We start from the raw sequence: 13,376 nt of genomic DNA on the forward strand, positions 1-13,376 counted from the left end.
AAGACTGATATGCTGCTAAAGGCAAAATCTAAATAAATACTCAAAGCAAATCCAATGTCCATAAGATACACTGCAAACCTGACTGCTGTGGCAAAGAGGAGATAACTTCTTCAAGATCTGAGAGGATCATTCATAAAACATGACAAACTGCAAAAAACACATTTCAATCAAAGGTTTTCAGCCAAAATAACAACAAAATAAAAATGTAAATCAAAAATGATTTTCTAGACAAGTACAAATTGTTGTCTTGTTTTCAGAAAAAAATTAAATAAAATTAAGTGAGTTTTTGCTTGAAACAAGCCAATGGGGTAAGCAAAATAATCTTATTTCAAACAGAAAACAGGATTTTTTGCTCATCCCCATTGGCCGATTATTTGGCTTGTTTCATGCAAAAATTCACTTAATTTAATTTTTTTTTTGCCTGAAAAAAATGACAAATTTTTTTTACTTGTATAGAAAACCCTTCTTGATTTAGGAGTTTTTAGACATTTTAGCTGGAAACGAGACAAAAAAAATCTAGGCTTGTAAAGCATTTTTTTTGTGGTGTATGCGCTAGATTTGATCAATTCTGGGATTGAAATACATTAATAAATTAAGAGTACAAGGCGATGTTTTTGTTTTAACCTGGTTAAGGTTATTTCACAGTTGATATTTTTTTTAATGCATGAAGAATTTTGCAGCAAATGCACAAAAAATTTACAATATTTTATGACACTACATAATTTATATATATATATATATATATATATATATATATATATATATATATATATATATATATATATATATATATATATATATTACTCTCTCTTTCTTTGTTTTCCAGTGGCAACACCAAATTAATTCTACCCTATGGGTTGACCATTGGGATTAACACAGAGAACTTTGTGCAGTCACATCTCAAGAACAGGTCCTGTGTGGCTTTACATAATGCCCCCTCGTTTGAGCTTACACGTGAACATCTACTAAAAACTCCATGGCAGTGATTGGTAAATCAAAGCTGGTGCAGTAATACTTGTGAATGTTTCATTTGGATTGAAAACACAGCCTAGGCATAGCAAAGTTCAATCATAATATGTCCCGCATTAATTTAAGCGCCTATATCCTCAAATGGACCCTTGTTTATACCACTTGCCTGCTTGAGTCATTGAGTCTCCTTTAAGATAGTGTCAAGTCTCACCTTCCCAACCCTGAACTGAAAGGTAGCTGCGTCCCATGATTGGGCGGTCAAGGGTAGGGTCTATAATCACGTGATTCTTCTAACCCTGGGACGCCATTTTGGAGGAAAGTTTGGAATTTCTGACACATAGGAAGAAAAAAAAGAGGAGGAGATAACGAAAGAAGTTTGACGTTTAGGAAAACAAACCTCATTCCACCGAAGGTGAAGAAGAATGTAGCAAACTGCAGACGTGAGGATTTGAATCGCTTGTGTTCACATTGAGCCCTTGCAAGCACACGGCAGGGCGGAGTATATTTGCAGTTTGGGGAGTTTTTGGAAGCCCTGCAACTGGCGGCAACTTATGTTGAGTTTCCCCCCGCAGACGCGGAGCAGATTGGCGGTGGAGGCTGAGTCGTAGCGTCTGTGTGTCTTTTGAATGGAAGCGCAGGGCTGTCAGTGGAGTAAAGCTCAATTCTGTGGTGTCGCGCGACTGTCAGGTTGAAGAAGTGCAGCTCTCCCTGTGCACTAAATCCAAGCGGCTCATTTTCATATCAGCCTGAACCGTCCCGATGTTTACCGGATAAACATTTGAGTTTCATGCCAGCTGCGTCTGTCTGACTCCTCAAAGACACTCTGGACGGACGCGTGTTGGGAGAGGAGCGTTTTATTATCGCGTGTATTGTTAAATTCAATCGCGAGCTCTGCTGGATTTGTTATCGTGCAAGAGCCCAAGCGAAACATGCCAGTAAGGAAAAAAGGTGAGATAAACATGAGAAAACTCATTGAACATCGGATATACGTTTACACAGTCTGACATAGTAGTTCGTTACTCACTGCTTTGGGGCTTAACTAAACATTTCAGACTGTAAATTATTAAGTTATTGTCGTTTACAGATCATTATATCAAAGGTAACGTTAACTGAATATGTTTAACTGTACAATTGTTTGGAAATACGGACTGTGCATGTTTTGCCCAGTCACCACGTATAGGTTTAAAAAAAATCAGTAAAGTAATTTAACGATATGTCTTACTTGGGCTGTGTTCACTCATGACGCCAAACTTACAGACGAGTTTTAGATATTTCGCGTTATACTGTCTGCTGCAGTATCGTGTCATCGAGTAATTCATGAAAACTTTCTGTCTGCCCCGTACAGATGCACAGAAGGCTATGTTACTGCTGGAGGAATACCGGTTAAAACTAGGTAACACTGAAGACAGGCAGTTGAGAAGCTCCATCCAGAGAGTCATTGACATCTTCCAGAGTAACCTCTTCCAGGCGCTTATAGGTATCAGCACTGTCCTAGTAATAATGAAAGTACTGTGTCATGCTATGAGAGCTACTATTTATCACCATGTGCTGAATCATGATATCTATCTATCTATCTATCTATCTATCTATCTATCTATCTATCTATCTCTGTCTGTCTGTCTGTCTGTCTATCTGTTTTGTTATTATTTTATTTTTTATTTTTTACATATAAAGAGAAAATACCAGTGACTGAACTTTGTTGTGAGCACTGTTAGAAATAATCAGTATCTGTTTTCATTCACGGGGTGTTCATATTCCGTCTGTGGAGGTTGTGACATTTGGCCTCCAAACATTTGGTGGGCGCTTGTGATTGCACAGAGGTGTTAAGTAGTAAAAACCAAGGGGTATGTGTTACTCAATCTATACTGGCATTTAATGATCATTGCCTCCATTTTTAGAAGGATGGGAACTTACTGACATGTAGATGACTATAATCATTTAACTTTGTTTCTTGACCTTAAACTGCTGAATAAAAGTCATAGTTTATACCGTACATACATTTTCAATTGAGGGACAGAAAGCTCTCGGACTAAATCTAAAATATCTTAAACTGTGTTTTGAAGATGAACGGAGGTCTTACGGGTTTGGAACGACATGAGGGTGAGTCATTAATAGCCGCGTTTCCACTGTCAGGCTTGAACCGGATGTGCTAGTCCGTGCCAGGGCCAGTCGCGTTTCCACTGTCACTTCCGGGGCTTGATCGTGCCTTGTAGGCCACCTCGTCCACCTCGGGGCCAACGGCCAGGGTTTTTTGGCCCGACGCGAAACCTTGGGCAAAAGCGGGCCAGCTGGGGCTAGAGGAGTGGTTATGAACAAAGTGTCTGTCTCCGTGTCTGGAGAGCTCAGCGCTGCGGATCATTTCAAAGAGATAACACTTCAGGCCCTGACTGTGGAAACGTTGTGCTATTCTGGCCTCGGTGCCACTGGCCCGATGCTATTAGCCCCACCCGGCCCGTTTTAAGCCCTGGCTCGCACTGGCCCGACAGTGGAAATGCGGCTAATGACACAATTTTCATTTTGGGTAAACTAAACCTTTAACAGCTTTCCTGTCTATTCATATATTGTCTAAAGAGTACCTATAATACTGTGCTATGAATGGTAAATTTGATATTTTAAATTTAAATTATAAATTTCATGTTTATTTAAACTATAAACCATTATCTAAAATATTATTTCAGAAGGTTCTTGTATGAAGATATCTGCATTGTTTTATCTTGTAGTTTGTTTGAGGGGAGTTTGCAGTGCAGTGTTACTTAATTCTCTTAGGTCAGCCATTGCAAACTAGGTAAGGAAGGCAATCATGAGGAATGCTGAACAGCCTGTTTGAGTTTCTCAGGGGTCCCTGTGTTTGACCCTCAAGGTGTGGAGGCTTCCTGTTATAATTTCTTCCTCTGTTTCCAAAAAAACATGGAAGTGATTCTTGGTTACTTGTTTAAGATTTGTGTACTGAAATGGTCACATGTTTTAGGATAAAGACTGGTAAGCTTCCTCTTTGAGAATATATTTCTGTAATGTGTCTTGCGTCAGTTTTAAAAGCAAACTCGGTTTGTAAAAGCAGAAAAACTTAGTAATAGATGGGGGAGTATATCAAATTTTTAATTGCATATCACAAGACCACAAGCTGTAAATGTTTGCTTCCATTGCTACACAGAGCTACACAATAATGTTATGTGTGTGTCAGCACTGTTCTGTATATCAGAAAACCATCTTGCTCCAAGCTGCCCTGATGAATCTTTGTGCTCAGCATAAAATTCATACACCGTATGTGTAATCGCCCTCATGCATACCGTCATTCATGTTTGCACAATTTCGTGCAGATACCCCTCTTCTCATATATGTCTCGCATGCATGTGTTCTTAAGAGCGCCGCTAATGAAAAATGGATTGGGTTTCCAATTTGACTTTTCTTCAGATATGTATTCTAAAGGACAAACAAAATGTAATCCGTCTGTTGACATGATTACCCTAGTCCTAATCCGTAGGCTGATGATTTACGATGGTTTCTCTGGGAGAGCATCACTGCAGACTCAGTGCATGTATCTCAATGATTAGAGCCTTAAGATCCCTCCCTGGACACCAGACAAGAAGAGTTAACCAGAGCAGGGCAGGTCTCCTCCTGCATGCAAAACAAGATGGACCAGGTTTACCCTTGACAGAACCCATCTGCCTCATAGGTTCCTACTTAATTGTTTTGAAAATGAGACCCTAAGTAGGGGTACGATTAAATGACATTATGTAAAGTAGCTAATGGACAGGTTTTATTCAAACACAGAAGAACCTTTTTCAAAAAGCTCTTAGTGCTTGATAAAGAGCTGGAATGGTGAATTTGATAGCACAAAGGCAGGCCGATATCTTTTCCTAATCTTTATTCAGAGGTCCTGTCTGAAAGAGAGTATGTAATGGATTAAAATCACTTCAGTAGATGGGAAGCATCTCTTAAAGTGCATTGTAATCACTTTGGCAAGCATCAAGCCAGCTAAAAAAATACAAATAAAATTATAAAAATAAAATCAACTGTGATTTCCATATGTGGCTGATTGTGGTCCTGCAAATGATTGTAATTTCTAAAGTCTATCATGGTAATAAATATATTTTTAAATGATCTACAGAAAGCATTAGCATTGCAAAGTCTCTAAATGAGCCATCAGATAATGAAGACGTCTCAAAGTTAAAGAGATCCGGCATGCTCTGTGAATTGAGGAAATTCTATCCTGTGGCTGCAGAGGTCTGTTAATCAGACGTCAATACAGCACTCTGTTTAAGGGTTGCCTTACCACAGATCTCATTTCGAGGCAGAACAGTGAACATGACACTCAGAGAAACCTGGGAATCGGCTTATAGTTACGTCTCTGTTTTGACTGGCTCAACAGAGAGGGCTCATCTCTGATGAATTATAAGTCATCTCCGCTGTGGAATATAGCAAATGTGAAGTTTAGGACTTTTGATCTTTACCTTGTTATGAATCCACTGTCATCTTACTTGTTCAACTTTAGTTGTCTGGGTCTCAAACATACAACATCTCTATCAGATTTATTTATCATGGTTCCATTGATCATTGGGGACTTAATTATATATAATGTAAAATTTCATTTACATTACATTGACATTACATTTAGTCATTTAGCAGACACTTTTATCCAAAGTGACTTGCAAATGATGACAAAGCAATCAAAATCAACAAAAGAGCAATGATTTGCAAGTGCTACAGTATAACAAGTCTAAGCTGGATTGCAGTACACTTAGCAAGTTTTTTTTTGTGTGTTTTTATTTATTGTGCAATAAATAAAAAGAAAATGGATAGAATAAAAAAAATAGAGCAAGCTAGTCTTAGAGGCCTTTTTTGCTTTTGTTAATTGTATAATAAATGAAAAGAAAACAGAATACAAAAAGATTAGAGAAGCTATTGTTTTTTTTTAAGAAAACAAGCAGATAGTAAATTAATAGATAGAGCACTCTCTATTAGAATAGAGAGTGCTAGAGTTAGAGGGTCAAACAACCCTCTACATTGCGAGTAAATCACTTGCATATGTGACTAAATCTTCACTCTGGGCCACTAAATGATGTCTAATATTAGCCAACCGCTAATAAATTGTCTGATTTTACTCGCCAGTGTGTGAGTTTAAACATACAGTATGGGATTTTTGGCCACCAGGGATCACTAAATCAAAATAATAACATAAGATGTACTTTGATGACGTCGGGAAAGAGCGTAGGCTCATGGGAGTTGTTGTTCATTGGAACACGTGCTCTGTCGCTCCCTATCATTCCTCACTCATTCTAACTTAGTATTTTGACAGTCACGTCTTTTCGAACGGAGAGATATATGAATTATGAGACCCCTATCAAATCAATATTCCATTTAGGTAGTAGTAAAATATGTTAAAAAAACACGGTCGCCTTTTGTTAATATTTATAATTACGTTTATACTATGATATCGAACAAGATAGTTAACTGCATTTGAAGCTACTTTATCCAGCTAGATATGTAGATTTACATTATACTATACATGAGAGCTATTCCGTCTGCATTTTACACAAGACATCATCGTTTCACAAAATATACGGATAGATACAGTTAGCTGAATGGATGCATACCTGTTTATCAGAAGCTTTTCACAAAACTCTATCTTGAAAATGCAACTCCAATATTTACCCGTGTCTTGTTTCTTATCTTGTCCCAAAACCTTCTCGGGTCATTTATTTCACCCGTACATTTGCAGTTCACAGAACGTGCAGGCAAAGCATAATCATGATCCATAACTAAGTTATTGATTGAGGTATAAATACGAATATAAACAATATAAATATAAAATATAATAGTCTAGACCAAGGCTAGCTACTCCTTTTCTTCTTCGTCTCCTCTTTGCTTCTGTTCACCTTTGTATTTGGCGGTTCCGCAGGAAGTTAGATAAACTAGAGGGGTCAAAGTTTATATGACGCCAAAGACGGGCGACAAAACGGAAATAAAGAAACGTTAATTAAATTAAACCATAATTTTCTCCGGATTTGAAAGTTCGTGGAAACTGTCGGGATAATGTAAGTACACAACTAAAAAATATAACATAGATATAGTGATTTCTGCTATTTTTAAAGCAGAAAAATTACATAGTAGTTTGAAAAATTACTAGTTTAGCACATATCTATTTTCACTCGCCGAACACTCTGACTGAGTGCTTCAGAGTGTCACTCTCCGTCAAGCGATTTGAACTGTTTTTCACTTCATATGAAATGGATGTGCAACACACCTGTATTTGAAATTCCATAAACCCTGTTGTGAAGGTGCACAACTCGCCGTCACTTTGTCTCTCTCTCTCTCTCTCTCTCTCTCTCTCTCTCTCTCTCTCTCTCTCTCTCACACACACACACACACACCCAACGAAGAGAGAGAGAATTGACGCGTTGCATGTAAATTATATTCTTTGATGTATTTTCCTGTCAAAATAACGGCGTTCCCTTGGAATAGTGGGCGGAGCTAATGCTCAAACAGCAATCTCATTGGATGCATTCTTAGTCCCTGTTTTGACTTCAGCAAATCAGTTCGAGAAAATGCACAAAACCTGATTAATTTTAATGAATTCAGCAGCTCATTAAACCTTAGAAATCCTTAGAAGTGCGTTTTATAGTTCTTATTAGTAGAATTCATGTCATTATTGTCTTATCAGTATTTTTGTTCTTTTTTTCCCTTTTCCCTTTTGTTCTTTTTTGTAAATAAGTATAAAGAATGGCATTGTATTTATTTTTAGTGATAAAAGGTGTTTTTTTTTTATTAGTGTATTTTTGTGTTTTACTTTGGTACTGAAATTGGTACAGAGAACCGTGGATTTTCACTGGTATCGGTACCGAATACTGAAATTTTGGTCAGTTCAAAGCAGAAAGTGTACTTAATCTGATTCAGTTTAATAAAATTCTGGCTGAATCCCAGTTCATGTTTTGCTTTGTTCCTAATTTGGTATAGTTATGAGCAATGCTTTGTGTATGGTTCACAAAACTGGAAATAGGACTTCCATGCAGGCAGGGTGGCCATCTAATATTATCTGTTCTATAAACTTTAAAAGGTTCATTTTTGATTCTGGTTTGTTCATAAACTGAAAGCCAGCAAAATTACTAACAAATAACACAGGTATATTTTTCACATTTATTTGCCAAATGTAGAAGCCAAAGAAACTCCTACAAGTGTGCAAAGTTATAACGTGTGTAACTTGGAAAGAAAAAAATGTAACAATCCTGCTAGATTGCCTCTGTAACACAAAATAATACCATTTCATGAAAACTGGCTAATAGAACAAGTTCATAACCCATTAAAATAACCTGTCATCATTTACTATCAAATTAAAATCTCAGCTGCGTGGCGTGTCCGTTTTTAATTCGGCTCCCATGTTAACAGGTTAGAGCTTGCAGACTGCCTGTGTGAGATGTGCGTCTCAGCCGCGCGGAAAACACGTGCATGCTAGAAATAGAGCCGACGCCTATTTATATTGCACCTGTCACCGGCCTGAGAGAGTATAAATACCATTATTAAGAGTATTTGGCATTTCCAATTAATGTATACCTGTTATTTTCTGGCCATTATTATTAGGTTACTTTTATTATCAAATGAATATTATAATTAATTTGCTTCGCAACAATTTCAGAGCACATCAATGCATAACTGACATGCTGTGACTCGCAGCCTGTGAGGGAGAGGGAAAAATAGGCTATTACCTTAGGCTACTCCTCTATGAAAATGTAAAAAAAATGTCTTTTAAAACGGGGGTTATTAAAGCCTACAATAAATTATAGGCCTGTAGCCTAAATAAAATTGTTACGCTTCAGTAACACTTTTATTAATTTTATGCACCAACTACAAAAACAACCTGTTGAACGCGAATAATGTTTCTTCTCTTTGTTTTCACTATGTTCGGGCCACAAGAGAAACATAAAAAAAAATTAAAACCGTCTACCACTTATTAGGAAATTCATCTCTCGTCATCATTGAGAGAATACGCATTGTTAATGTGTGCGTCGTCAGATGCCGAAAGTGCCGTCAGTTTTTACTTTCTTCACTATCATGGTGAAAGATGTTCACCGGCATAAATTTTGCACAAAGTTTGCATGTTGGTTATATGATATCCACTGGCTCACCTTCACGGTTTAAAACAGGTGTAGACTTTTTCCAATATTGCAGTACACCCATGCTACAAACCCCAAATAGTCAGATGTGTCGTGGACACGCTCTGAGTGTGCTGAAACATGGAAATTCAACAAAATAATAACTTTTTTTATTACGGTAATATTCTCTTTATAATATTATGTTTATAAACCTTAGAGCTGCTCCATCTTTATTGGTTTTTAAATCCCTTCTGAAAACTCACTTGTTTTATCTATGATCAATATGTTGTACAGCACTTTGGTCAGTTGTGTGATTGTTTTAAATGTGCTTTATAAATAAAAGAACTAGAACTAGTTTATGACATTCCCAGTTATAGTTTTTAATGTTGTGCATTGATGTTGTGCACAAGCTGCTTGTGCTGAAGCTGAAGAGCTGAATGAACCCCGGTAAACTGAAGTGCTGCCATCTTATTTAACACAGGGAAACGCATCATATATTCAAATATTTGTAAAACATAAATATAATGTAACTTATATATCCACATGTGAACTCGAACAACATTTCGTGCTAATCAGAATGTGTAACTTCTGTTGTGGATGCACTCTTGGCTCTTCCCGCAACAACGCGCTAAAACATGGAAACCAAACCAAACTAATTCATAACATTTTATTATAATAATGTTATATATATATGACTGAATCGCTCTTTTAACCCTCTATAGGCTATAGCTTAACCAAACAAATTACGTAAGAATAATCTGATATATATGCATAAAATAAACACAATATTACAACGTACAATTGCACAAAAGACTGTAAATGCACAAGTGAGCTTAACTGTGCTAGTTGTGTGGATCCGTTGTGAACGTGATGTTCCCATAACAATGCGCTAAAACACAGGCAAACAAAGATTCCGTTACATTATTTTACAGTAGTTAATAATTTGATTATAATATGACCGACTTGCCCTGCACTTGTTGCATTCCAATGATGATATTTCAAGCAATTAAAAACCACCATGGTGAATGGTGTACATCTGAAGTGTGTCTGCAGGAAATAATGCATTATTTATCCACTCTAAGATATCGGCCAAATTTTCTTATCCATTTGATAACAATAACAAAAAAGTTAACATTTATTTGGTACCAATTTCGGTACCAAAGCAAAACACAAAAATATGCTAAAAAAACAAACACTTTTTATCACACAAAATAAAACCAATGCCATTCTTTATACCTATTTACAATTGTGATTAAAGTTTTTCTATAGGTAATATAATTATGAAAACAGTAAACAAGTTTCACCCAAATGTAATTTTAATTGATGAAATTTAAACACATTTTATTTTTTGGTAATTAAAGGGGATTTGCTATTTCTTTAAAAATAGTTTTTTTTTTCAAACAGCAGTAGCAGTATCACATACATTTGACTAAATGATAGTAATATTTCTAGCACAATGCCTTTATGTAAAAATGAACTTTTATTCTGCAACCCTCTACGCACACCTTGAAAATATAGCCAGTGGCTAGTAAAATTTTTAGTTTACTCGCCGGACTGATATACTATTTTACACACACACACACACACACACACACACACACACACACACACACTCACACTCACACATATATATGATTACAATCAGCTTATCTTTGTTAAATGGCACAGCTTCTTTAATCTTAGCTTCTTAGTCAGTCAAGCATTATATTATGGTATTAAGCACTAATTAATGATAGAACTTTAGTGATAAGTACTAAAATATTGATAACCATGTATGAATGAATATTTGTCACTTTTTGGGTTTCTGTAAAAAAAAATAGTAATAGATCATATTAATTATTATTAAAAGATAATACTACTACTAATTCTACTACCATACTAATAATATACAATGCACTATGGATTGATGAGCTGCTGGGTTCATGAATAGTAATCACGTTGTCTGCGTTCAGTCAAACTGATTTGCTGAAATCAAAACAGGGATGTAATAGATGAGCGCCAACCAATGAAATTGTTGTTTGCGTATTAGTTTTGCCCACTACCAGAGAAACCGGCATATCTTCTGCTTGTTTGAAAAAGTTGAATAATTCTAAATGGACTTCATTATTTTGACAGGAGAAGACAACATAGAATATAGTTAAATGTAGTGTGTCGATTCAACATGCTAAGACTCTCGCTTGCTCTCTTCGTATGTGTGAGAAACAGCGCTACCAGTAAAGCGACGGTGAGTCGTGCCCCTTCACACAGAGTTTACACTTCGGCAAATACAGGTGCGCTGTGCATCCATTGAGATTAATTGAAAAGTACAGATCATTTGATTGGGAGAGAACTCTGAAGCACTCAGTGTTCAGCAAGTGAAAATGTGCTAATCTTATAATAGCCTTGAACACACACACTAGCGAGTAAAATCTAAGAATTGATTAGCCAATGGCTAACAATAGACATAATTTAGTCGCCTAGAGTAAAATTTAGTTGCTTATGTAGAGGGTTGTTTTGATGGGTTGCCATGAATACTTTTAAATTGACACTGGTTTTACTCCAATGAAACAGTAAAATGCTTGTGAAGTGACTCAGAACAGTTCTGGTGATGTTGTTTATGTATTTATATCCTCATTGAGATGGCAGATGCTGAAAATACTGCAAGCGTCACACGCTTCAGTCTGTGTAGTAAACAAACCCGCACGTCTCTGCCATTCATTCATTTACACAGAGACGCGCAGAACATGCAGGATTCATATTTCAAACAACTTTTGCGGCTTAACATTTACAGATACTGGTCCATATGGAGATTTGATTTGATTAATTTATGCTAACTTTGGCTAATTCCGTGACTGTCCATATTAAAATGTAAGTTTCATTTCGTAAAAACGTCTGAGTGCTGCACTCTTCAAGTTGAACAGTGGCTACTGCAGTTGATTTTTCCTATTGGATGTTTGCGGTGGTACGTGATGTAAGTGGTGGCAGGTGACGTAAGCAGTTTCCAGCTCACCACGCCCTTGGTACGAGCTACCTCGCCCTTGGCAGTATAAAACCATCTTGTTAGGTCAAAATCACTGTAGTGAGTCAGGAGGTGGAATTGTGAGTATTGAAAACGATCAGGAAAGAATATTTTAGCATCTATTTAGCATAGCAGTTATATAGTTATCTGGATTATTTCATGTAGCTTATGTAGTTAATTAGCATAGTTTTTATTGTAACATATTGTTAGAAGCATAGTTAGTTAGTAGCATAGTATTGCATCAGTTAGGATAGCTTCAAGTTCAGGGATTTAGTTACCCTTTAAGAATGAAATAATTTACCTGTTGAGAGTGTTGACGGTCTGTAGTTGGATCACTGGACTACAGAAACTAATGGTGCATTCAAGTCATGTCGGATACATTGTATTTACATGTTTTTATGAGTATTTACGGCACCACAAAGTCGTAATTACGTAGCGTCTGTTGTTGATGTTAAATTTGTGTTGAAATCAATATTATAGTTGTTGTATAAATTTAAATGGGTTACGTTCTTGTTATGCAGCTAGTTAATGAAATCTGGAAAAAAATAATCCTATCATTTTTGAAACTATCTAAAAATAGTTTGATTTGCCATGGGACATGTTGCATTTCGAGAACTACTTAAAAAAAAAAAAGTAATATTACTGTTGTTCTTTCTTGTGAGTTATTAAAAGAAGGTACTCCGCCATCTTCTGACTAAAGTGACTTGAACGCACCCGACGAAGTAATTACAACTTGTCAACTCATAAGTACGTACTTCAGAGGAGGACTTGAATGCAGCATTAGTAATGAAGTGCTTTGACAGTTACAGATTTGAAAAACAAAAGGGCGGGAACAAAGAACACTAAACTCTGACAGAAAGAACCATTTCAGCATTAAAAGGATTCTTCAGGATGATATGCTTCTAAATAGAAATGGTTCTACATGTAAAGAACCTTCTCTTTTTAGAGTGTAACACTACATAAAACATGCTAGATCTAAATTATTAATGGTCATATTGACAGATGCTCACTAGTGGGAGCGCAGTTACAAACCTGCAATGGTTTTTCAGAAGGACTGTGAAGTCACTGGACTCAGTATTTCAAAGGGAAACCAGAGATGAGGGAATCACCCCCACCAGCTTGCATTATACAAATATTTATTCTCATTGCTGTGTAGCTTCATGTGATCCAGTATGTATTTTCAGACCTGTTACCCAATCTCTGCCATGCATAGAAGAACTATATCACTCTGCTATTTTGTCTCTCGGTTGTCGCACAGCATAGCCAACCTCAGCATGCCGTTCTCTAAAACAGTCATTTCCCCTCTACTTGTGGAAGATACT

General features: G+C 36.6%; 1 protein-coding gene across 12 annotated transcripts in view; it reads left to right on the forward strand.

Annotated features, from left to right (window-relative positions):
• Positions 1 to 1,254: 1,254 nt before the first annotated feature.
• LOC113115091 (discs large homolog 1-like protein) overlaps positions 1,255 to 13,376 on the forward strand; it is a 128,804-nt gene continuing 116,682 nt past the window's right edge. For 8 of the 12 annotated variants that reach the window (XM_026282406.1, XM_026282420.1, XM_026282425.1 and 5 more), the window contains exons 1-2: positions 1,256 to 1,917; positions 2,315 to 2,446. In XM_026282406.1, coding sequence (XP_026138191.1) covers positions 1,899 to 1,917; positions 2,315 to 2,446 — 151 coding nt within the window. In that variant the 5' untranslated portion in view covers positions 1,256 to 1,898. Of the gene's footprint in view, positions 1,918 to 2,314; positions 2,447 to 13,376 lie in introns of all 12 variants that reach the window. The other 4 variants (XM_026282372.1, XM_026282381.1, XM_026282389.1 and 1 more) reach the window with 1 other exon arrangement.

This window comes from Carassius auratus, chromosome 2 (assembly GCF_003368295.1).
Source record: "Carassius auratus strain Wakin chromosome 2, ASM336829v1, whole genome shotgun sequence".
Lineage (NCBI taxonomy): Eukaryota > Metazoa > Chordata > Actinopteri > Cypriniformes > Cyprinidae > Carassius > Carassius auratus.